Here is a 25,081-nt window from a genome sequence, read left to right on the forward strand (position 1 = left end):
CGGAAACAACGTAAAGTTAGATCGACGGGCAGCGCGGACGTTCGGGGATCGCCGTAACTAGTCATTTGCATATTCTACGCCGACCGCAATGGCCTCGCCACCTAGCGGCTGGCCTAGAATTGCATCCTTAAGATCCGACAGTGTAATTCAATTACACCTGTCGGATCTTAGGGCTAGCTATGCGTAACTGATTCTATGAATCAGTCGCATAGTTAGGACGGCGCTGACACAGAGATACGACGGCGTATCTTATTTGTGAATCTGGCCCAGTGTCTTTTTTCCAACTGTTACCCAACAGCACACACTAACTGTCCGAAAGCAGAACCAACTGTGAAAGAAAATTTGCTAGCGGGTAGCTTTTTGGTAGAAGAGACTTTGGACTCAATTCACATTATCTTGACTAATGAAAAAGTTATTGATAAAGTAAAACATAATTTTTCAGGTCAAACACGGTTTTTCTTTTGATGATAGTATTCAGTAAATATGTAAATTGGACAATAAGACTGAGCTCCGGCGTGTTCGCACAGCCCACCAGGAAGTCGGCACTGCGCTGCGCTAATCACAGGCAGGGAGACATTTCTCGATCTCTGCAGCCGCGCATCGGGACAATGTCTCACTGCCTGTGATTAGCGCAGCACAGTGCCGACTTCCTGGCGGGCTCTGCATGTGGGCTGTGCGAACACGCCAGAGCTCATCCTTATTGAATACACAGAATTTAAAAAAACAAATGTACACATGGATTAAACTGAAAGTTAAAATTGTTGAAGAATACCCATCCATGCTAAAGATTTAAACCACAATGGTTTAAATCTTTAGCATTACATGTAACACAGTGCACAGAATAAGTTATAATCACTGCTTTCAGATCTCCAACCTCAACTTACTATGTATGTGTTTGAGAGGGGTGAACATTCAGCCATCTGGGAAATCATTTACTTTGAAAATATACTGTATATACTTGAGTATAAGCCGTCCCGAATATAAGCCAAGGTACCTAATTTTACCACAAAAAATGGAAAAACGTATTGACTCGCGTATAAGCCTAGGGTGAGAATGCAGCAGCTACTGTAAGCAAAAAAGAGGGTCAACAATGCCCATTTGCACGCCTCAATGTGCCCATTGCAACCTCACTGTGCCCGAGTCAGTGTACCTGAAATTGACAGGCTGCGGGCGTCCATTCATTGTTTAAAAATCATGGTCTCCTCCTGTTCCTTTCCACGATAGGCGTTTCTCAGCAGACACAGTTCCGCCTATCACGGACGTTCTCTCATCCTCCGCTTCCCAGCAGACACTGTGTTTTCATTGTTCCGCCAATCACGGACGTCCTCTTGCCTGAGGGTGAAAAGACGTCCGTGATTGGCGGAACACTGAACACATTGTCTTCTGGGAAACTGAGTCAGAGGATGAGAGAACGTCCGTGATAGGCGGAACTGTGTCTGCTAAGAAACTTCTATCATTGGAAGGACCAGGAGGAGACCGCGACTTTTAAACAACGGACGCCCGTAGCCTGTCAATAACTTCAGGTACACTGATTTGAATATAAGCCGGGGGGGGGGGGGGGGGGGCATTGGGTATTTTCAGGCTGAACAAAAGGGCTGAAAAACTCTGCTTATACTTGAGTATATACGGTAATCTCTACTCCTTTAGTAAATAAACTTCATAGTATTTTTTTTCTATGTACATTTCCAACAGTATTTCTACTTTAACACTTTGATCTACAGTTCTAGTCTTACCATTTCGCAGAATGCAGGGAAAACTGCTTAGCTGTCTTGTTGCTGATCCAAACATTGCACAGCAGTCTCTCCACGTGTTTGCAGTAGAATAAATGGCGAAAAAGCATCTGGTAACGTGTCAGAGCCTTTCTGAAGATGAAAGAAATAAGAAGATACAAAACAGAAAAAAATAAGCTTACAAGCATTTATTTAGTTTCCATTGTAGAAAAATGCAAGTGGGATATATGGAATGAAGACATATTTTACTGCATTTTCTGATTGGTGTAGAAAATTGTATCTTACCTGTTTATTATTAATGAAAGAGGCCACTTGACAATGTAATCAAAGGAAAAGGCCTCCAGCCCACTAAGTGCCAGCTCAGTGGGATCAGCATTAATCAAGGCTTTCTCTTGCCGGGTTTCAATTGCAAGGACACGAAGAAGCTGGGTGATGAGGTCATGGGGCATCAGCTCAATCTAAAAACAGAAAGAAGCACATGCCACTCACTTCTATTACAATTAAGTAGGAAGGATACGTTATGTTAAAAAATACCCAAGAGCTTTTGAACATGCTAAAAGGTAAGACCCGTGCTTTGTCACTGGACACGCCCTGGATCGACACACTTGATTGTGTGACCTCTTCTCAAACAGAGGTAAACACTTAAGTCCGCTGTAGATGAATAGAAATGCAGCCGGTTCAGCAGGGATCGAACGAATATGGATGCATCTATGGTAGGCCGATTGATCTCTCAATCCACTTTTGTACAACCAGCCTGTTTTTTGCTTGATCAGTGCTGATGGGTGTATTCCGACGGCATGAAACTCTCCCCGCTGTCAGAATACAATAGCACCGTGGGAGGGATTCCCCCACCCACCTTGAATATGTGGATGGGGGAATAGATTCATTTTTTCATTCAATCAGAAAATGAATCATGTATGGCCCTCAGAGGAAGTTGAAAGAACGAAACTTCAGGGCGTGATCTCATGACATACAGGAAGTAACGTGCTGTGCGCTGCGTTCCAGCTGCGCTCCATTGTGCAGAAGAAGAGTGTTGTCTATCTGCGGTGGGCGGGACTGACACGCCGGATATCCCCCTGAGAGCCAGGAAACAGCCCGGTCATTATATTGTTGTTAAACCACTTCCCGCCCGGTCAATAGTAAATTAACGTCCGGGAAGTGGTTCTGTAATCCTGACTGGACGTCTATCGACGTCCTGCAAAATTAAATGCCGGTGCGCCCGTGGGGGTGCGGCGACCGGTGATGCGGGGTGTCAGTCTGACACCCTGCATCTCCGATCTCGGTAAAGAGCCTCCGGCGGAGGCTCTTTACCACGTGATCCAATCACGGCTGATCACGATGTAAACAGGAAGAGCCGTTGATAGGCTCTTCCTCATTCGCGTCTGACAGACGTGAGTAGAGGAGAGCCAGACGGGGGGGGTTCGTGCTGATTGTTTATCAGCGCAGCCCCCCCTCGGATGCCCATACTGGACCACCAGGGAAGCCCACACTGGACCACCAGGGAAGTCCACACTGGACCACCAGGGAAGGGGGCAATAAAAAATAAAAAAAATGAGAATAGATGCCAATCAGTGCCCACAAATGGGCACTAACTGGCCATAATATGGGATTAAAAAAGTGATGCCCAGCAATGCCATCAGTGCCACCCCTCAGTGTCCACCCGTGCCACCCATAAGTACCCATCAGTGCCGCCCATGAGTGCCACATACCAGCGCTGCCTATCAGTGTCGCCTCATCGGTGCCGCCTCATCGGTGCCCGTAATCGAAGAAGAAAATGTACTTATTTACAAAAAAATAATGTTTTTTTTTCTCAAAATTTTCGGTCTATTTTTAGTTGTTGCGCAAAAAATAAAAAAATCGCAGAGGTGATCAAATACCACCAAAAGAAATCTCTATTTGTGGGAACAAAATGATAAAAAAAAAAAGTTTGGGTACAGTGTAGCATGACCGCGCAATTGTCATTCAAAGTGCGACAGCGCTGAAAGCTGAAAATTGGCTTGGGCAGGAAGGTGCGTAAGTGCCTGGTAGGGAAGTGGTTAACTGCTAATAATGTTAAAAAGCTGATCGATGCAGTTTGTGGAATAAAGACTTAAAACGGTATTCCACCATCTCCAGTCTTTTTTTGCTCTCACAACCGGTGGTTATCAGGAGCAGAGCGTGCCGATCGACTCCAGGCTTTGGAATTGGAGGAAAGTTGGATGGTGCAGAGGTTCAGGGCTTGTAGACCTTTTTGGTGAGTAGATACCCATAAGGGGAGATTGACACGGGAGAAGCTTGAAAGGTGGAGTGTGCACGTTCGATGTCACCTGCAGCGGAGAGCTTACCATTCCTCACAACGCACTTCTTACACTGGACTCTGACTTATGTCCCTTCATCTTAAATACCATTTCCTTCTATGCACGGTCATAGGAAAGAGGGGTCACGGTTTAAAGTGGCAACTAGCGCTGCTGTAGTAATTGATATTTTATTGCTTATTTTAAATGTAATATAAATTTTAGATGTATGGCCTTTGCCTTGCAAAATTCTCCATACATTGTCTTTCTCTGTCTTCTCTGAAGCCCAATTCCAGTTACCATGATTTTTGGATAGTGTGTGGGATTGTAGGGGAGGGGTATTTGATCCTCTGTCAGGTTCCCTTCATAACTTGTGCTGGTGACAGGGGTCACACAAAAAAACAAAAATACTTTCTTAGTAGAGTGGATTTGGTATAGCAAAGTTTAGAACCTGAATTTTTATTTTATTTTTTGCCCCAGTCCCAAGCACTCGTTTCTTGTTGTGGTGTAAAAAGTAACGGTAGCTATCTCTAATGAGGTCATAAAGAGCAAAAACAGGACTTCCAATACTTTGCTACAAAAGAAAGTTTGGGCTGGAGTTGGGCTTTAATATTTTAAAGTCATGTATTGCGATAATAGCCCAAACTTCTGCCTGTCAACTGCCAGAACCTGATATGAAGCACTGAATGGGTTCTCTCTTGGTACCTTTAGGTCATCTTTGAAAGGGTCCGTGTTGGCAGTACTCATTCGTAAAGCCAACTCCAATAGAGCCTCCAGCCTGGTTGGTATTATATCTTCCACAGTTTTCCTTAACTCCTCCTCGGTCAGGTCCATGAAGTGCACAAAGAAGTCTCCTTGGTCCATGAGGAAGTAATGTTTAATGGACCTGAAATGGAAAAGAATTAGAAATATATTACAGGATGTTCAGCTTCTCTAACTGAACGTCAACTATATTGCAACATGACTTTATATAGAAATGATCTCATCTTTGTATAGGTTAAACTTTACTTTCACCATGTGACCATCATCGTATTTAGATTAGTTATAGTCAGACTGCTAGTGATTCTTCATCCTTCTTGTTTGTGTTTATTAACTGCTTGCTGACCGACGCACCCACTTATACGTCGACAGAATAGCACTCCTGGGCAAAAGGACGTACCTGTACGTCCCCTTTAAGGAAGCGGCATTGCGGACGCGTGCGTGCCCGACCGCGGCTCCCGTGGACTCGATCGCCGTGGGCATACCCATGATCATCTCACGGTGAGGAAGAAGGGGGGAGATGCTGATGTAATCTCCCCGCTCTGCCTAGTGACAATGACACTAATCACCGCTTCCTGCAAATCGGAAGCGGTGATCACTGTCGCACGCAACCCATCCCCCCTACAGTAAGAATCACTCACTAGAGCACACCTAACCCCTACAGCGCTAGTGGTTAACCCCTTCACTGCCAGTGTCATTTTCATCGTAATCAGTGCATTTTTATAGCACTGATCGCTGTAAAAATGACAATGGTCCCAAAAACGTGTCAAAAGTGTTCGATGTGTCTGCCATAATGTCGCAGTCACGATAAAAATAAAAAAAAAAAATAGATTAATAAATATGTCATGCAACTATCCCCTATTTTGTAGACGCTATGGGCCAGATTCAGAAAGATTAGCGTATCTTTCTGCGGGCGTAGCGCATCTCATATGCGCTACGCCGCAACTCAGTCAGGCGAGTAGTGTATTCTGAAAGATCTTACGCCCGAAGTTACGGCGGCGTAGCATATATGGGCGGTATATGGATGATGTGGGCGTGTTTTATTTAAATTACTTGTGACCCCACGTAATTGACGTTTCTTACGAACGGCGCATGCGCCGTCCGTGAACGTTTCCAAGTGCGCATGCTCCAAATTACGCCGCAAACTGTCGCACACGCAAACGGCGTAAAATACGACGCTGTTCGTACGTTTCCGACGTCCATACCTAACATGACTTACCCCTGCTTTATGAGGGGTAACTTTAACGCCGGAAAAAGCCTTACGTAAACGACGTAAGAAAATGCGCCAGGCGTACGTATGTTTGTGAATCGGCGTATCTACCTAATTTGCATATACCTTGCGTAAATCAACGGAGGCGCCACCTAGCGGCCAGCGTAAATAGGCAACTAAGATACGACGGCATAAGAGGCTTACGCCAGTCGGATCTTAGCAAAATTCTGGCGTATCTTGTTTTCTGAATCCAGAAAAAAGATACGCCGGCGCATCCTAGAAGTTACGCCAGCGTAACTTCTTTCTGAATCTGGCCCTATAACTTTTGCGCAAACCGATCAATAAACGCTTATTGCGATTTTTTTTACCAAAAATATGTAGAAGAATATTTATCGGCCTAAACTGAAGAAATTTTTATTTTTAGATATTTTTTGAGGATATTTATTATAGCAAAAAGTAAAAAATATTGCATTTTTTTTAAATTGTCGGTCTATTTTTGTTTATAGCACAAAAAATAAAAACCGCAGAGGTGATCAAATACCACCAAAAAAAAGCTCAATTTGTGGGAAAAAAATTACGTCAATTTTGTTTGGAAGCCACGTCGCATGACCGCGCAATTGTCAGTTAAAGCGACAAAGTGCCGAATTTCAAAAAGTGGCCTGGTCTTTAACCAGACAAATGGTCCGGGGCTTATAAAGTGCTAATAAAATACAAGATAAAGATGGAAATCTAAAAACTGCTTTGGAGTATGAATATTCTTCATATATTATCCTACCGGAGATGTGCCACCAGCTCCTTCTCTTCCATTAAGAAGTCCAGCAGTACTTTGCTAGCATAGCTATAGGCCTTTTCAATCTGCTCCACATAGGCACGTTCTTTCAGCGTGTACACAATCTCCTTGGCATCTGGGCACGTGACATCATGGCCACACTCTCTCACCACATTTAGGTATTTTCCTGGATGATAAAATCCACAGAGAACATATTACAAACTAAGAGTTGATTCAGAAAGCAATTTCTTAAAGCGGGAGTTCCCCCTCAAAAAAATGTTAACATTAGATTGATGCTCATTTTGTGAAGGGGAATCGGTTAGTTGTTTTAAAATCCGAGCAGTACTTACTGTTGTAGAGAGAGATCTTCTCCGCCGCTTCCGGGTATGGTCTTCGGCACTGGGCGTTCCTTCTTGATTGACAGGCTTTCGACGGTCGCATCTATCGCGTCACGATTTTCCGAAAGTAGCCGATCGTCGGTGCGCAGGCGCCGTATAGAGCCGCACCGACGTTCGGCTTCTTTCGGCTACTCGTGACGCGATGGATGCGACCGTCGGAAGCCTGTCAATCAAAATAGTAAAGCCCAGTCCCGAAGACCATACCCGGAAGCGGCGGAGAAGATCGCTCTCTACAACGGCAAGTACTGCTCGGATTTTAAAACAACTAACCGATTCCCCTAGACAAAATGAGCATCCATCTAAGGGTAAAACATTTTTTATGGGTGAACTCCCGCTTTAAGTGTGGGTTAGAAAATTAAATCCAACAAATCACTGGCGGTGACAGGCAACACTTTTTCACAATAAAGCATCAACAACATGCTTAGATTTAGCCAGATTCCTGCATTCGTTCTTCTTACCTGTACTAAGAATCTTGTCTGCCACCTTCTGCAGGAAGGACGGGATCTGTTGTTGTACAATAGTATAGCGCTGATCCCAGTACTTGTCATTATAATCCTCCTGGATTTTCTCTTTCTGCAGCTCGTGCTCCTCTACCATAAACTCACTGTGCCAAATACAAAGATTAGCAAAATATTATGAATACAATATAACCGATACACAAAACCAGAAATGTCTCTAAACATTTATGAATATTAAAGCGTTAGTACCGTAAAAAAAAAAAAATTGGGCCATTCAGCGGTTTAAGTCATATTGTGCTCCTATGCACAGCGAAAAACTTACCATAAAAACAAAGCCCCCCAGCGGTGTGCTGTCACTGCTTTCTCTCCGGTCTTGAGGTCCCTCCACTGGCTAGCCGTAAAGGATCGGGTGACATTCAAAAACCCTCTGCCTCACCCACAATACTTATGGCAGAAAATAAAAAACACTACACCCCAAATCGGGCCCTATGATCAACTAATCAGAACCTCCTCCACATCCCCAAGTCCCGCTACAAATCTAAAGGAGAACGAAGATTCGCAGTCCAAGGACCGCGGCTATGGAACGCTCTACCTACAGACATTCGGATGGAAGTGAACCATCGGGCCTTCAGAAAAAAAACTTAAGACACATCTATTCTGAAGCGTGGCTGGACAACGACATTGGATACATCGCCTTAAGGCGATTTTGTTTTCATTTGTAGTGCTATACAAGTTACCGTATTTATTGAGGTATAGCACGCTCCCGCGTATAGCGCGCACTCCTAAAGTTGCCCCGAAATTCCTGTGGAAAAAAGATTTTTGTACTTACAGTTTTGGTGTCTTGCGCAGCGTCCATCGGCGGCCTCGTCGGGTCCGGCGTCCGTCTGCGGCTTCGGGTGTCCTCTTCGTCGGGTCCGGCGTCCTCCCCGCTCGTTTCCCGCGCCGAGTTTGAATCCTGCGCCGGCATATACCGAGCGCAGTACACTTGTGTATAGTCGGGCAGGCTCGGCTACTGTCGTGCTCACGTCCTGTACGTCCAGGACGTGAGCGCGAGAGGAGCCGAGACTGCCCGACTATACACGAGTGTACTGCGCTCGGTATATGCCTGCGCAGTATTCAAACTCGGCGCGGGAAAGCGGGTATCGGCATATATCGCGCACCCACGATTTTGCCCTGATTTTCAGGGCAAAAAAGTGCGCTGAATACGCCGATAAATACGGTACTTACTCATCTTCACCCCATTTTCCTTACAGGTTCGTGGGCTGACCGTTTTCATGGCCAGGGCACAATGACATCACACCTTCGGTAGTGGCACAGCGCTCTCAATGGACAGCATACCCCAGCATGCCCTCCATTCAGAGCGCAGTGTGCATGAGCTGGCGACGTCACCAGCTTCTACAAATGTGAATATCTTCTAAATGGTACACATTTAGGAGATATTCACCATACCTACAGGTAAGCTTTATTATAGGCTTACCTGTAGGTACAAGTTATAAAATGGACTTTACTACTGCTTTAAAATAGAAAAAAAAAAGTAGAAAGGCCCTTTTTAGCCCTGGCAGATTATATATAAGAAGTATACACTTCCTATACAACATAACTAATGTTTGGATAAGCAAAATTTGGATCACAATAGACACTGGGGAATTTTTACAAAGCAGTGAATCTGACACCGAGTGAACATTCACTGCAGATAATTCTTCCTGGTTCATGTGAATGTTTGGTAAAAGTCACCTTCGGTGCTTAATATGCCCCACTGTGGTCATTGAGGATTGCTTTACTTTGACCATATGAATAGTTTATACCTACTTCTGCTAAACCCTGCATGTTCTTACCCAAGTCTGCCATTGAACGGCTTCCTTAAATAAGTGACACTAATGCACACACTTTGCTTATCATGGAGTAACTTTTATCACACCACTTTTCACAGTCGGTTACATTTTATTTTTGCAGCTTGATGATCATAGCACAATAAAAAATTAGGCGGTTGATAAAAGTCATGCACTTGCTTTGGTAATCACATATGCTAAAAAAGGTAAAATATGACCATGATCAAAGTCTAGACTATTATTTACAGTCTTATACAAAATGAAAACATTTCTCTCACCTGTAAGGGTCATTGATGATTCCTCTATAAATCCAACTCTCTAATATTTCAAAGTATGGAGTGCTGGCTGCCTTAGTCAAATACAGACATAGCTCCTGGGCCTGGGTATCACCCGTATAACCAAAGGTTCTATCATGCAGCAAACTGAGTGTGGCACCACCTAGGCACTCTCCTTTATCCAATGAAGTGGCTGGCAGAAAAACAAAACACGGTCAAACAATTAAGGTTCAGTGATATAAACTAACAGGTAACTTCATTAAAGTTCCACCCATTTTTTTATGTTTGTCTGTGCTGCATGCCCTAATCTCATAGTGTTCAGAATGGACAATTTTTATTTATTTTGTTGCTTGTAAATACCTTTATTTTGTAGTCCTTCATTACTTCCTCCTCCTTATTAGCCTAGGCTATTAAGTCACAAGGCTATTCGCAAGGGTTTCTGGGATAGGCATCATGTTTCCCAGTAGTCCTTGCAAATAGCCTATTTGCATAGAGCAGTGTTTCTCAACTCCAGTCCTCAAGGCGCCCCAACAGGTCATGTTTTCAGGCTCTCCATTATTTTGCGCAGGTGATTTGATCAGTTTCATCGCCTTAGTAATTACCACAGCTGTTTCATCAGAGGGAAATCCTGAAAACATGACCTGTTGGGGCGCCTTGAGGACTGGAGTTGAGAAACACTGGCATAGAGAAGGGGCGGCAACTTCCTCTGACACTCCCGTTGCTATGGAAACCTGACTGAAACCTATTACATCGCTTGTACAGCACTGAGCATGTGCGAGATCTGCAAGGCTGAAATCAAGGAAGTCATACAGTCTGGCTTCATGATGCCCACACTTAAGATGGCCACGGTCTATTTCTAGATTATAAACTAACTAAATGCTCTAATGCTCAACCTAACAAAACGGACCTTAGTTTACAGACTAACTTTACTAGACTACATTAAGCTTGTGTATTACAGGGGTATTTATATTTAAAAAGTGAAATTGTGGGTGGAACTCCCCTTTAAGAAAACAACTGAATCTGGTGCACTTTTAATTCAGCAAAGGATGTGCATTCAATTGTATAGATGCAGCATCTGCAATCCTTCGATCTAACCCTGGGTTCACACTAATGCGATGTGGGACTCGGCGCGATTCCAGCACCGGTTCCCACATCGATGAAACAAAAGTTAATGAGACCCCCAGTTTAGTTCACAGATCGCAGTGCAAACTGTGAACTTGCACAGGAATTGGATTGCATAGGTGAGAACATCCCTGCACTATTTTCTGTGCGAATCCAATGCGAGTTCAGTCATATAACTGTATCGGCACGTGCGGTGCGTGTGCGAATCACATGGGATCTCTGAGATCGCGCTAGTGTGAACCCGGGTCGAAACAGTTATTTCTTAAAGAGGAGCTACAGTCCGCTACCATCGTTTTAAATAAAAAAAAATCTTGGTATTGTTAAGCAGCGCTTTAACCACTTGCGTTTTAAATGTAAAAGAATATCCCATTCCTTGCTTGCCAAATATACAGCAGAATTCTTCCTCAGCAAAGTCTGGTAGCAGCCATTTTAACATGAACACCTGAAGCCACCGCTTTGTACCCTTTCTGGATTTTGTGCAGCTTGCCACCCAGCATGCACATTCAAGTCTCTCGCTTGCGCAGTGAGCACACTGCATGGTGCAGTCTGTTGCTGATAGCAATAGCAGCTTTGGCAGAAGTTCCCACCCTGTTATGGCAACTTTAGGCTGCATTCACACCTTGGCGTACAAAATCGCTGCGTTTTGTCCCGCAAATTGCGGTGACAAATTGCAGCGTTTTGTACCGCGATTTGCGGCGAGAAAACGCAGCGACGCTGCGATTGTGAATGCAGCCTTACCCCCTCTATGGAGATGGTTCACATCTCCTATGCCGAACGCCGCCTGAAAAAAAGGTCCGGGACTTGTTTTCAGGCGGCAGGCGTACGGCGTTCAGATGTGAACCATCTCCATAGAGGGCAATGTGAAATCATCCCTCCAGCGTCTCAGGGGCAGCTGCGGCGTCGCACTACAGGCGTATATACGCCTAGGTGTGAACGGGGGCTTAGGGTCCTTTCACACGTGCGGACCATTTTTTAGATCAGTTTTTTTATCATCAGTTGATCCGTTTTTTCATCCGTTTTTCATCAGTTGTCATCCGTTTTTTCATCTGCTTTTTTTTGTTAGAACTTTATTTTTATTACATATTTTGATGAAAAAGGGATGTTAGTGGATCAGATATTAAACGGATCGTCCGCTAACATCCGTTTTTTGTCCGTTCCGTTTTTTTGACGGAAGAAAAATAGGGTTTTCTTCCGTTCAAAAAAACTGAGCTTAACGGAGACGGATGTTAACGGACGTTAGCGGATGCTCATCCGCTAACGTACGCTATCCCATTGGAAAGCATTGCAGTCCGTAAACGGACGTATGAAAAAACGGACGCACATGTGAAAGGACCCTAACAAAAGGGTGGGAACTTCTCCTATAATCACATCATTTCACAAGCTGGGGATGCCTGAAGACTCCTGAAAAATGAAAATCATATTCAGATGTTCTATCTTTTATTCATTTTTACTTTGGCACTATTATTTTTCAACTAGTTCGGCCACATTGGTTTATGACAAATTGTAAAGGGGTTATTCGGCAGTTATTTTCGTTTAGATAGCACTCTGGGCTTTCAAATCTAAATTCAAATCTACTGCAGCATCCTGCACATGTCCATTTTCAATATGATCACTGAGGCTGACAAATGAAAACACTGCTTAGACATTTCTCTTCCTAAACACCTATTTGAGAAAAGAAATCTGTGGCAGGTTTCAATATGGAAAACTGCCATATTCTCTCTATTAATTAGGTGCACCCCAGCGCTAGTTTCTATTTCACTCTGAAATAGAAACTGATGCAGGTGGCACAGATAGACCTGAGACAGGGCTATCTGCTCAGTTAATGTGGTGCACACAAGTTATGACAGTTGGTTCACTTATGAAGCTTGGTTATAAGAATGGAACTTTTATTGGCCTATGGAGACAAAATACCAATGAGTGGTGCAAAAAAATCTTCTGCATCAGATTTTTTCCAGCATGTTCAAAATTTTAATCCCCAACAGGCGTGACTTTGTCATATGGAATGTGAGCTGTCAGCAGACAGGTCACATCCCTCTCTCTGCCTGTGCAGTGATTACATTATACAAGCAGAGCCTGAAGATTTGTTAACCCGCTCCTCCTCCCTTGTGCTCTGAACTGAGCAGGGGGTGGGGACGGGCAGACAGATCAGAGAATGCAGCTTCAGCTCTCCGTTCTCTATGTACAGCGATGGACATATTGCACGACCAACCATACAGGTCACCGAGATGGAATAGACCCTGAACACAGGGTGGCGGTGAGAAGAGGGGGGGTCATACAATGCAGGATCTCAACTAGTTTCGCAACAGGGTTGCTTCGTCAGGAGAATTCTATACAGAGAACAACCACTCGCTAAGGAGCCAGCAGCCAACCGCGGAGAAGACTCTTTGTTAGGTAGAACAAATGCACGTCCTAGGGCCAGGTGTGCATTAGGGCCCTAGGACGTGCCTTTGTTCTACCTAACAAAAGCTGTATACCTACAAGTGAATCTCTTGTCGATGGCACATCTGAACCTTTAAACACACAATCGTATTGTGCGGCTTCTGATAATTACCTGCCGTTCATTTTTCACCTGGGTCCTAGGGCCCATTTATCTTAATATTTTAATACACAGTCAAAACAGGTCCACCTCTGTAGTTTCCCCTCCCCCCCACCCCCGTTCGCCGCGGGAGAGTCTTCTCCACGGTTGGCTGCTGGCTCCTTAGCGAGTGGTTGTTCTCTGTATAGAATTCTCCTGACGAAGCAACCCTGTTGCGAAACTAGTTGAGATCCTGCATTGTATGACCCCCCCTCTTCTCACCGCCGCCCTGTGTTCAGGGTCTATTCCATCTCGGTGACCTGTATGGTCGGTCGTGCAATAGGTCCATCGCTGTACATTGTTTTTTGATGTATTTTATGGTTATGTATGGCCTTTGTTTTTTGATACCATGCTAAATAAACTGATATATATCTTTTATCACTACTATTTTTCAATTTTTCTTTCCTTTTACCTAGTACCGATATAGTCCCTTTGCTCCTTTTCCCTTTTTTGGCCTTTGGGGTCCCCTTAGTCCTTACTCTATTCCAAATTGATTCCCAGGATGATGGTACTATTACCCCTTTTCTATTACTTACATTAAGAGGCTTATATTTAAATCTCCGTTCTCTATGCTGTATTTGTCACAACAGAACAGAGACCTTGAGCATCTTTGTAAATTAGGAGCAGCATCTGTTCCATTTTTATGTATGCTCGCTCAACTCCTTGCCAATTCACCCCTAAATGTGTAAGGAATGCCCATAAGCAAAGATAAAATTAAAACAAGGAAGAGCTTCATTATGTCCAAATGGCATTTTCCAATGTGAACCCAACACATACTATAAGGTGCTTACAAGGACAAGGCAAGCTCTTATTTAATTTATGTAGCGAGAGCTACAGAGGTTCTAACAATTGTAAAAACTTACCAAGAGACGCCAGTACCTCCATTGTCCTGAGAGTAGGCTGGATATAAAACCACAGTTTTTGCAAGGAGAGCAGACCCTGGCGTTGCAAGTGCTCCAGCTGAGTAATAAGTATCATGTATTCCTTCACTAGCGTCCGCATTGCAGCACTTAGAGCATGGTTAACCTGACCGTATTCAAAAGAAGATTTTTCTTCAATGAATCTGTGGGAGGTAGCAGAGGCATGGACTTTAATAGGGGTGCAATAGCTACCAGCACATGCAGACAAAAGATAAATAAATGTAGAATTCAGACATGAATAAGCCCAGCACAAGGCCTCATTCGCACGGATGCTGGGGTTCATGCACCATAAGTTAGCCTTTTGTTTAATGCGGCTGGAGCTGCTGTGTGCGGGCAGCCCATGCAAGTCTATGGGGATGCAGCGGCTGTACAGACACAGTTGCTTGTCCTAATGTGACAGGCATGCGGGTGCCAGTAGGTGGCTCTGAACTCAGATCGTGTGTGTGCAGCAGCTGCATCCCCACAGACCTACATGGTCTGTCTGCACACAGCACCTGACAGCTCCAAACGCATGAACAAGTGGTCAATTCAGGGTGTATGGGCCTCAGCGCCCACATCAATGAGGCCTAATAGTGGTCAGGAGCCTTTTTGAACATGTTTCTCTTTTCAATCTAATCATGTACAGTGCATATTAAAAGTTTAAACACCCCCTGGCAAAATGTCAGCTTTCTGGGACGTAAAAAAACAAACAAAATATGAGACAAAGATAAATAATTTCAGAACTTTTTCCACCTTTAAATGTGACCGATAAACTGTACAACTTAGTTGAACAACAAACTAAAATATTTAAGGTGGAGGGAAGTAAAAATAACAAAATAAAATATTATGGTTGCACAAGTGTGCACACCCTTATGCCCCATACACACGATCGGAATTACTGTTGGGATAAACTCAGATGGATTTTTATGACGGAATTCCGCTCAAGCTGTCTTGCATACACACCGTCACACCAAATTCCGACCGTCCAAAATGCGGTGACATAAAACCCTACGACGAGCTGAATAAAATGGAGTTCAATGCTTCTGAGCATGCGTCGACTTGATTCTGAGCATGCATGTTTTTTTCTCCGTTGCAGTTCCATACAGACAAATGGAATTTCCGATATAATTTCTTTTCATCGTGTTCTCTTTCTAAGTCCAGTGGAAAAACTCAGATGGGTCACACACACGGTCGGAATATCCGATGAAAAAAAATCCGATCATATGTACAAGGCATTAAATGAATAGTTTATTGAAGCACCTTTTGATTTTATTACAGCACCCAGTCTTTTTGGGCATCAGCTTGGCAATATTTGCCCACTCTTCTTTGCAAAAACACTTCAAATCTGTCAGATTGTGAGGGCATCTCCTGTGCACAGCCCTCTTCAGATCCCCCCACAGATTTTCAATCGGATTCAGGTCTGGGCCATTCCAAAACTTTAGTCTTCTGGTGAAGCCATTCCTTGATTTGGATGTATGCATTGGGAAATTGTCATGCTGAAAGATAAAGTTCCTCTTCATGTTCAGCTTTCTAGCAGAAGCCTGAAGGTTTTGTGCCAATATTGACTGGTATTTGGAACTGTTCATAATTCCCTCTACCTTTACTAAGGCCTCTGTTGCAGCTGAAGAAAAACAGCCCCAAAGCTAGATGTTGCCACCACCATGCTTCACTGTGTGTATGGTGTTCTTCTGGTGATGTGCAGTGTTGTTTTTGCACCAAACAAATCTTTTGGAATTATGGGCAAAAAGTTCAACCTTGGTTTCATCAGACCACAACACATTTTCCCACATGCTTTTGGGCGACTGCAGATGTGTTTTTTTTTTTCAATTTAGCCGGGTGTAACGGAATGACTGTGACAACCAGAGACTTTTGAAGGATGAGGGGTACTCCTGTGCCAGCGTCACTAATGACTCTTGGGTCTAGGGTCACCCTGTGCCCCTTTTGGGCATAGGGTGACTGGGAAATATTAATTATAAATTACATGAGATGGGACATTACTGTTAATTCATGTATTGCAGGAGATCTGGAATATTACAGTTTGATTTCATGCTGACCCACAACCGGTCAATAAGAGCGTCTACGTCAATGCTTAACCTAGGCTGTTGAGATGCTAACTAAGTACGTCTGCTCCTAAAACCTTTCATTGTGTGAAGATGCTATTGATGATAGATACGTGTTGTGAGTTAGCAGTCTAAAGGTCAGATGTCTCTTTTCAGGGGTAGGGAATTAGCATGTCAATTATGTTTAGTAAAGGAATGTGTATTATGCAGGTGAATCACTTATTGTCGGAGACGGAACGTCTGGGGGATAATTGGCTGCTCTGAAGGTCATTGTCTAAGAGAAGGTGTATTGAAGCCCCATTGTGTGATGTGTGGGTGGAGAGTTCCTTTGTCCCTGTGATTACTGTAAACATGACTGTACTGCATAAAAAGCTGAGAGCTAACCATTAAAGATCATTCATACATTTTGAGAACAGAGCTTGTCTCGTTTATTCTGGGGAAATCCATATGGATCGGGTCTGTTGGATGGTTGGAGTGTCAGATAAGCTGTCGTGGTTGATGGAATGGGAATATCGTAAACGGTGGTGACCGTTACACCGAGTTTGGATGTTTTTCTTCTGAAGAAAAGGCTTCCGTCTTGCCCTTCAACCCCATAGCCGAGACGTGAAGAATACAGGAGATTGTTGTCACGTGTACCCCACAGCCAATACTTGCCAGATATTCCTGCAGCTTCTTTGATGTTGCTGTAGGCCTCTTGGCAGCCTCCCTGACCAGTATTCTTCTTGTCTTTTCATAAATTTTGGAGGGACGTCCAGTTCTTGGTAATGTCACTGTTGTGCCATATTTTCTCCACTTGATGACTGTTTTCACTGTGTTCCATGGCATATCTAGTGCCTTGGAAATTCTTTTGTATCCTTCTCCTGACTGATACATTTTAACAATGAGATGCCTCTGATGCTTTGGAAGCTCTCTGCAGACCATGGCTTTTGCTGTAGGATGTTACTAAGAAAATGTCAGGAAAGACCTACTAGAACAGCTTAATTTTATTTGGGGTTAATCAGAGGCAATAATGGCAGGTGTGTACTGACTCCTAGTTAACAAAATGTTTAAATGAGACTGCTTAACTCTTAACACAGCTACATCCCTAGTTATAAGAGACCCCCACGCTTATGCAACCACATTGTTTTTTTTTGCGCCCCTAAAAGATTTCAGTTTGTTTTTCAATCGAGTTGTACAGTTTATAGGTCACGTTAAGGGTCAGTTTCACACTGCAGCGATGCGGGAACCATCAGAATCCACTGCCCCCGCATCACATGTCTCCCGGCGGCAGGTCACACTGCCATATGCGAACTGCTGGGAGTGTCAGTTAAAAGTTAATGACACCCCCAAATAAGTTTGCAGATCGCAGTGCGATCTGCAAGTTCTGACATGAATCGGATCGCATGGGTGCAAAACACCCATGCAATCTGTATCTGCTGTGGACCAAAGAAAGGGTCCTGTGCGATACTATCTGTATGGCTGAAATCGCATCGCACAGAGATCGCAAGTGATTTGCACTGCAGTGCAGATCACAACCGATCTCGGACATCACAGCAGTGTGAACCCGGCAATAAAAGATGGAAAAAGTTCTGAAATTATTTATCATGGTCTCATTTTTTTACATCACAGAAACCTGACATTTTAACAGGGGTGTGTAGACTTTTTAAATCCACTGTAAGGGCTCTTTCACACGTCCGTTCAGTTTTTCAGATCAGTTTTTTTTTCATCAGTTGATCCGTTTTTCCATCAGTTTTTCGTCAGTTTTTCATCAGTTTTTGCATCAGTTTTTCCATCCGTTTTTGCATCAGTTTTTCCATCCGTTTATTCATCCGCTTTTTTTTTTTTTTTTTGGGGCTTTTTACATAGAAAAACGGATGTTAGCGGAACGGATGATAAACGGATCATCCGTTAACGTCCGTTTTTCGTCCGGTCCGTTTTTTAGACGGAAGAAAAATAGGGTTTTCTTCCGTCCAAAAAAACGGAACTGAACGCAGACGGATGCTAACGGACGTTAGCGGATGCTCATCCGCTAACGGACGCTAGCCCATAGGGAAGCATTGCAGTCCGTTAACGGACGTCCAAAAAACGGACGAACGGAACGGACGTGTGAAAGAGCCCTAACTATGTGTCGATTGTGACAAAGAAAGCCTATGGAGAATTAGGCACATTAAATATTTGGCTATGATGATTCATTCACCACAGAATAATTAAAGGGGTTGTAAAGGTACAATTTTTTTTGTGTGTGGGGTGTCCTGCTCGCCCCCTCCCTTGAACTACAGGAGAGTCAGGACGCCCACTAACACACATCTCCTTTCTCTATCTGCAACGTAGAGAGAGTCCTGACTCTCAAGTAGTCCAAGGGAGGGGGCGAGCACGACACTCCACACCAGGGAGAAAGCCTTGCATTACTGTGTGGAGTTACAGACAGGAGAACAGGAAATGAGGATTTCTCAGAAGAAATAAGGACATTTAAAAGCAAAATGGAAGGATGAGGTAAGTGAAGGAGGACTGCACTAAGGAAAAGGAAGCTATTTAGGGGGAACAAAAAAAAATTGTACCTTTACAACCCCTTTAAGTAGCCGATTTCAGTAGTACAGTAGTCTGGAAGAGGCTGCTACTGCTACACCACATGCACTTCACAAATTATTTATTGCCACAATAAAAAGATTACAGAGCTGCATTCATTTATGTCTTTAACATCTGCCTGAAGTTCAGTATCAACAGCAAATTCAATATGGATATTTTTAACCTGATTTTATATGTATTACCATACCTAATGTACTACTAGGCATGCATACTAACCTTTTCATGTTATCAATTCCAAGCACAAAGCCTACATAATCTCCACAATTTTTTGCATTGGCTTGCATGAGAATGATTTAGTACCTGGTAACAGTGGAATAGCTGGAAGCTGCTGGCAGAATTCTGTTTACCAATTCCCTTACAGACATATCCAGGTTTGGATCTACTAAAAAAGAGCGTGTCTGACGTCCCACCAGTGGTTGTGCAGTAATATATCGCCCATCAACTCCGATCAGGATGTAAAGCAGGTCTTCTACGATAACTGCCTCTTGAGTGGGGAGGGGAAGTGTTCCTATGCATTGAAAGAAACATTTTTTTTTAGAGATATTACTGAAGCCAAAGATAACGATAACTATTCTTTAACCACTTAAGCCCCGGACCACTTGGCTGGCCAAAGACAAGAGCACTTTTTGCGATTCGGCACTGCGTCGCTTTAACTGAGAAATGCGCGGTCATGAGCTTTCTTTTGGTGGTATTTGATCACCTCTGCGGTTTTTATTTTTTCCACTATAAACAAAAATAGAGCGACAATTTTGAAAAAAAAACTATATTTTTTACTTTTTGCTATAATAAAGATCCCCAAAAAAATATATAAAAACATTTTTTTTCCTCAGTTTAAGCAGATATGTATTCTACATATTTTGGGTAAAAAAAAAAAAAAAAAAAATCGCAATAAGCGTTTATGTATTGGGTTGCGCAATTTATAGCGTCTACAAAATAGGGGATCGTTTTATGGCATTTTTATTATAATTTTTTTTTCCGTACTAGTAATGGCGGGGATCAGCGATTTTTATCGTGAATGCGACATAATGGTGGACACATCGGACACTTTTGCCGCTATTATGGCACCATTCACATTTATACAGCGATCATTGCTATGAAAATGCACTTATTACTGTGTAAATGTGACTGGCAGTGAAGGGGTTAACCACTAGGGGGCTAGCAAGGGGCTAAGTGTGTCCTAGGAGGGATTCTAACTGTTAGGGGGCGTGGCTACGAGTGACACGTCACTGATCGCTGCTCCCGATGAGAGGGAACATTCGATCAGTGACATGTCACTGTTGTGTTTACACTGACATCTCCCCGTTTTTTAGCTCTGTGACACCGGTGAACATCGAGCCCTTGGGTCCCCCAGGCACGGTCACGGAGCTCGTGGCAGGGCGGCCACGACCACACAACAGCAAATTAAAAGAGACGTACCTGTACGCCCATTTGCCTGTCCGTGCCATTCTGTTGACATAAATGTTCATGCGGCGGTCGGCAAGTGGTTAACAAAACAATGAAGCAGCGAGTTTGTGGGCTATGTCTGCATGAGAGATGACGATTTCTCAATTTCCACACTTCAAAAATAATCAGAATTACCGCATTTATCGGCGTATACTGCAGACTTTTTTCCCCTTTAAATAAGGGGAAAATGGTGGGTGCGCGATATACGTCGATACCCGCGCTCAGTTTGAATGCCTGCACCGACGTATACCGAGTGCAGTACACTTGGCTACATTCGGCCAGGCTCGGCTTCGCTCGTGCTCTCGCATAAACGTCACAGAGCGTGAGCAAGAGCGAAGCCGAGCCTGGCTGAATGTAGCCGAGTGTACCGCACTCGGTATACGTCGGCGGAGGCGTTCAAACTGAGCGTGGGAAGCGGCGATTCGACGGGGAGACAGCGCGGGAGAACACCACCGAAGCCGCAGACGGACGCCGGACCCGACGAGGCTGCCGCGCAAGACACCAAAACTGTAAGTACTAAAATGTTTTTTTTACAGGAATTGCGGGTCCACATTAGAGGTGCGCGCTATACGCCGGAGCGCGCAATACCCCGATAAATACGGTACTGGTAACAGGTTGTGAACCCAGAATAGAACACATCCCTCAAAATAATGTTTGGTGCAAGAGAAGACATATTGGACTCTAGAGTTTCCATATCGGTTAGCAGGGTATTCCATACAGGTTTCAATGGAACTTCAGGAGTAAAGTGCGCTGAACTGTATTCTCCAAGAATGAAATGGAAGATACAGAAAAAAACTCACAAGAGCAGCAAAAGTGCAATTATACAACACATACAAACATACCTATTGGCACCGTGACATCTGTACTTATATTGGAGAGAGAAGGGAAGTCTCCTATCAGTGCCGGCCTCTCGTAAACCCAAGACGGGAACACAGGGATTGGCTGCCCCACATTCTTCTTGTTCAGCTTGTCTCTAAGATGCTTCCGCAGAACTTCTACCGGCTGATAAACAGACAAAAAGGAGCAAAGGACAACAAGTTAAAAACACCACCATAAATTTGTGGCGCTGAACATTACTACAAAATAACATGAAACACAATATTTCACCTGTGGGCCGGCTGTGGTTGAAGCAGTTACATTCCCCAGTTGCCTCCGTAGTTCCTCCAACTCCTGGATGGAGATCTTGGATGTGCTGGGAGGGATAGGAACAGTGCTAGAAGCTGCACTGCTGGTTGTCAGCTCAGCTCTGTCTTTAGCATTCTGTTGCAGATACTGAAGTGTCTTTAAATAAAACAATAAATGAAGGGGTTACTTTCTTGGAAATTAATAATGCACAAAGGCAGAATTTCTGCCACAGGTATGTCACGCATCTGAGGCATCGTGAAGCCTCTAATGGAATCCAGGAATCCACGTCACCTGGCCATGTCACCTGTCACAAGTTGTGGATTGTCCACTTGCCAAGTCACCTGGCCATGTCATCTGGCTACGTCACCTGCCACGTCACCTGGCCACGTCACCTGCCACAAGTTGTTGAATGTCCACTTGCCACATCACCTGCCACGTCACCTTGCCACGACACCTGCCACAAGTTGTGGATTTCCATTGGCCACAAGTCGTGGATTGTCCACTTGCCACGTCACCTGGCCACAAGTTGTGGATTGTTCACTGGCCACAAGTTGTGGATTGTCCACTGGCCACATCACCTGTTCACATCACCTGCCACAAGTTGTGGAGTGTCCACTTGCCACGTCACTTGGCCACATCACCTGCCACAATTTTTGGATTGTCCACTGGCCACATCACCTGCCACAATTTTTGGATTGTCCACTGGCCACATCACCTGCCACAAGTTGTGGATTGTCCACGTTACCTGGCCATGTCATCTGGCTACGTCACCTGCCACAAGTTGTGGATTGTCCACTTGCCACATCACCTGGCCACGTCACCTGGTCACATCACCTGCCACAAGTTGTGGAGTGTCCACTTGCCACGACACCTGCCACAAGTTGTGAATTGTCCACTTGTCACGTCACCTGCCACAAGTTGTGGATTGTCCGCAATGCAATACAAGCAATTACAGTTTTTTTTTTATATTCTTTTAATGGTTTTTCATTATTTGCCATAATTTTTTAGATTTCTAATGTAAAAAAAATAGGTCACCTTTAAAAATGCCTATAAACTAAATCGCGGCAAAACACCGGTACTGCGTTTTGCCACGTTTAGTGGTGTTTTGCGTCTGAAACGTGGAAAACATTTGCGTCCGTACCCATTTTTTGGCTTCTGAAAAAAACGAGGATAAACGCAACTGCCGAAAAACGCTAAAAGACGTGACTGTGTGCATGGACACATAGGATAAAATTGAATGTGTTCAGGGGCAGTTGAAAAAGCTGTCCAACTGCCTCTGAACAAGCATTTTACAGCATTTACCAGCGTCTCGAGACGCTGTTAAATGCTGTTAGAAATCTCAAAAATGATGGCAAATGATGAAAACTTACTTGCATTGCATTGTGGACAACCCACAACTTGTGGCAGGTGACGTGACAAGTGGACAATTCACAACTTGTGGCAGGTGACGTGGCAGGTGATGTGACCAGGTGACGTGGCAAGTGGATATTCCACAACTTGTGGTCAGGTGAGGTGGCAAGTGGACAATCCACAACTTGTGGCAGGTGATGTGGCTAGGTGACGTGGCCAGTGGACAATCCACAACTTGTGGCAGGTGACGTGGCAAGTGGACAATCCGCAGCTTGTGGCAGGTAATGTATCAAGTGACACGCTAAATACAAGTACACTGCTGCTCTCTCAGTTGCTACTCACTGTGGTCTCACAAAATGGCTGAAATGGTTAAATAATACTGTTTTTTGAGCTTAGGGAGGGTCTTATGATGTTTCTTAACTAAACGCTTATAAAACGCAAACGCTGTAAAACGCTGCGAAATTCGCCTTTAAAAATGTGTGTTTATCAGAGTTTGCACCGGCGTCCCGTGTGCATGGGGCCTTAGCGATCACAAAGTAGTGCAGCAAATGACATAACATATATGAGGGGTAAGTCTTGTAGTGTGTGAAAAACAAGTACAGAACATCTCATGAGCAGATTAGGGCAAATGGGAAGGTTCAACCACCACCATTTACAATGGATCACATATTGTGGCAAGTCTTGACATACAACAAAACATGTAAAAGTATCCACACCAAATATTGTCCACACCAGGGCTTGAAAAATTTGCTTGGAATTTAGGAGCCAGCTAAAAAATGTTAGGAGCCAGTTTTTATTTAAATTTTTTTTTTTAACGACCGACAACGCTTTGCGCGCGCAAAGCGTTGTCGGTCGTTAAAAAATTTTTTTAAATAAAAACTGGCTCCTAACGACCGACAACGCTTTGCGCGCGCAAAGCGTTGTCGGTCGTTAAAAAAAAAAATTTAAATAAAAACTGGCTCCTAACATTTTTTAGCTGGCTCCTAAATTCCAAGCAAATGTTTCAAGCCCTGGTGTGGACAATATTTGGTGTGGATACTTTTACATGTTTTGTTGTGGCTCCTGGTGTGGCTCCTATACCGCCGACAAACCGCTGCTGCAGTAGCTGATTGCGGGTGGTTTTAACACTTTCTCGGCCGCTAGCAGGGGTTAAAGGCGCCCCGCTAGCGGCCAAAATGCGGCGCAAATCAGCCGATAAAAAAGCGCAGTTTTACCGCCGATGCTAAGGGCGGCTCAGTGTGAAAGGGGTTTAAGGGTCCGATCAGGTCCGCCTGAAAAACTGATCAGACAGCCCATGTGAAAGGGACCAAGCAGGGAGATGAATAATAATAAAAACATTTTAATTAAGAAAAAAATAAATAGTTTTTACTTAAAAAAATTAAATGAAAATAAAAGCCATTACAAAAAAAAAAAAGGCTATATGAAGTTTTCTTCTTGTCATACCAACGACCACCACAAGATGGCGCCAGATCACGAAACAAAGCATAGGCCTGCACAAGGCCGCAAAGCCGCGGCCTCAATTACCGGCCGGCGCGGCCTGACGCTGTAATCGTGCTGGTTCCCACATCGCATCAGTGTGAACCTAGGCTTCCTGAACAAGCTGAGGTTAGACGCCAATTGGCTACCATTCACAGCTGCACCAGATTGTGCACTCTCCAGTTTTAGTAAATAAACTCTAGTGCTTGAAGTTGTGTCTGTTTTATTACTTTATACACTGTGACTGGGGACTTTCTTCTTGTTCTGGTGGAACTCTCGTCTAAATAAAGAATGTTTAAAAAAAAATTCCACCATCTTTTCTCTGCGGTTGATATTATTGTGCAAATGTATATTTTGAAGCAGAAGCTAGACACCACTAAAGATTCACGGGAACTCCACGCAATAATGTCTTACCTCCTTGTCTTCTGTGAGCTTGGAAAGCAGGTACACCAACGGGTCCAGATTACGGGCATTCTTAGACTTTAACTCTTCATATTTCTTAAGGAAATCTTCTGGCGTTCTTGAAAATTCAGCTATTTTCACCTACATATTATAGGTTGCATTAATCCAAAATGTAAATAAGAAATTCAAAATGTTCTTACAAAAAAAATGTTACTCCATGTAGTACTTTCTTATTTGCATTAATACATTTTCAAAACCTTAAAGTGATTCGAAAGTCTTGTGTTTTTTTAGTTACAAATAACAAACATGTCCTACTTACCTGCTCTGTTGCAGGTCTCTTTTCGGCGCTCCTGGCCCCTCCCA

The 25,081-nt window shown here is 43.8% G+C and overlaps 1 protein-coding gene across 2 annotated transcripts in view; it reads right to left on the minus strand.

The window, feature by feature from the left end:
- TUBGCP2 (tubulin gamma complex associated protein 2) overlaps positions 1 to 25,081 on the minus strand; it is a 52,313-nt gene that overhangs the window by 18,617 nt on the left and 8,615 nt on the right. For both annotated transcript variants that reach the window (XM_040320753.1, XM_040320752.1), the window contains exons 3-13: positions 24,731 to 24,859; positions 21,473 to 21,646; positions 21,208 to 21,367; positions 19,223 to 19,430; positions 14,262 to 14,461; positions 9,705 to 9,894; positions 7,598 to 7,743; positions 6,748 to 6,928; positions 4,709 to 4,889; positions 2,016 to 2,188; positions 1,734 to 1,862 (exon numbers count right to left, since the gene is read on the minus strand). In XM_040320753.1, the coding sequence (XP_040176687.1) occupies positions 1,734 to 1,862; positions 2,016 to 2,188; positions 4,709 to 4,889; positions 6,748 to 6,928; positions 7,598 to 7,743; positions 9,705 to 9,894; positions 14,262 to 14,461; positions 19,223 to 19,430; positions 21,208 to 21,367; positions 21,473 to 21,646; positions 24,731 to 24,859 (1,871 nt within the window). The remainder of the gene's footprint in view (positions 1 to 1,733; positions 1,863 to 2,015; positions 2,189 to 4,708; positions 4,890 to 6,747; positions 6,929 to 7,597; positions 7,744 to 9,704; positions 9,895 to 14,261; positions 14,462 to 19,222; positions 19,431 to 21,207; positions 21,368 to 21,472; positions 21,647 to 24,730; positions 24,860 to 25,081) is intronic.

This window comes from Rana temporaria, chromosome 8, assembly GCF_905171775.1.
Source record: "Rana temporaria chromosome 8, aRanTem1.1, whole genome shotgun sequence".
Classification (NCBI taxonomy): Eukaryota; Metazoa; Chordata; class Amphibia; order Anura; family Ranidae; genus Rana; species Rana temporaria.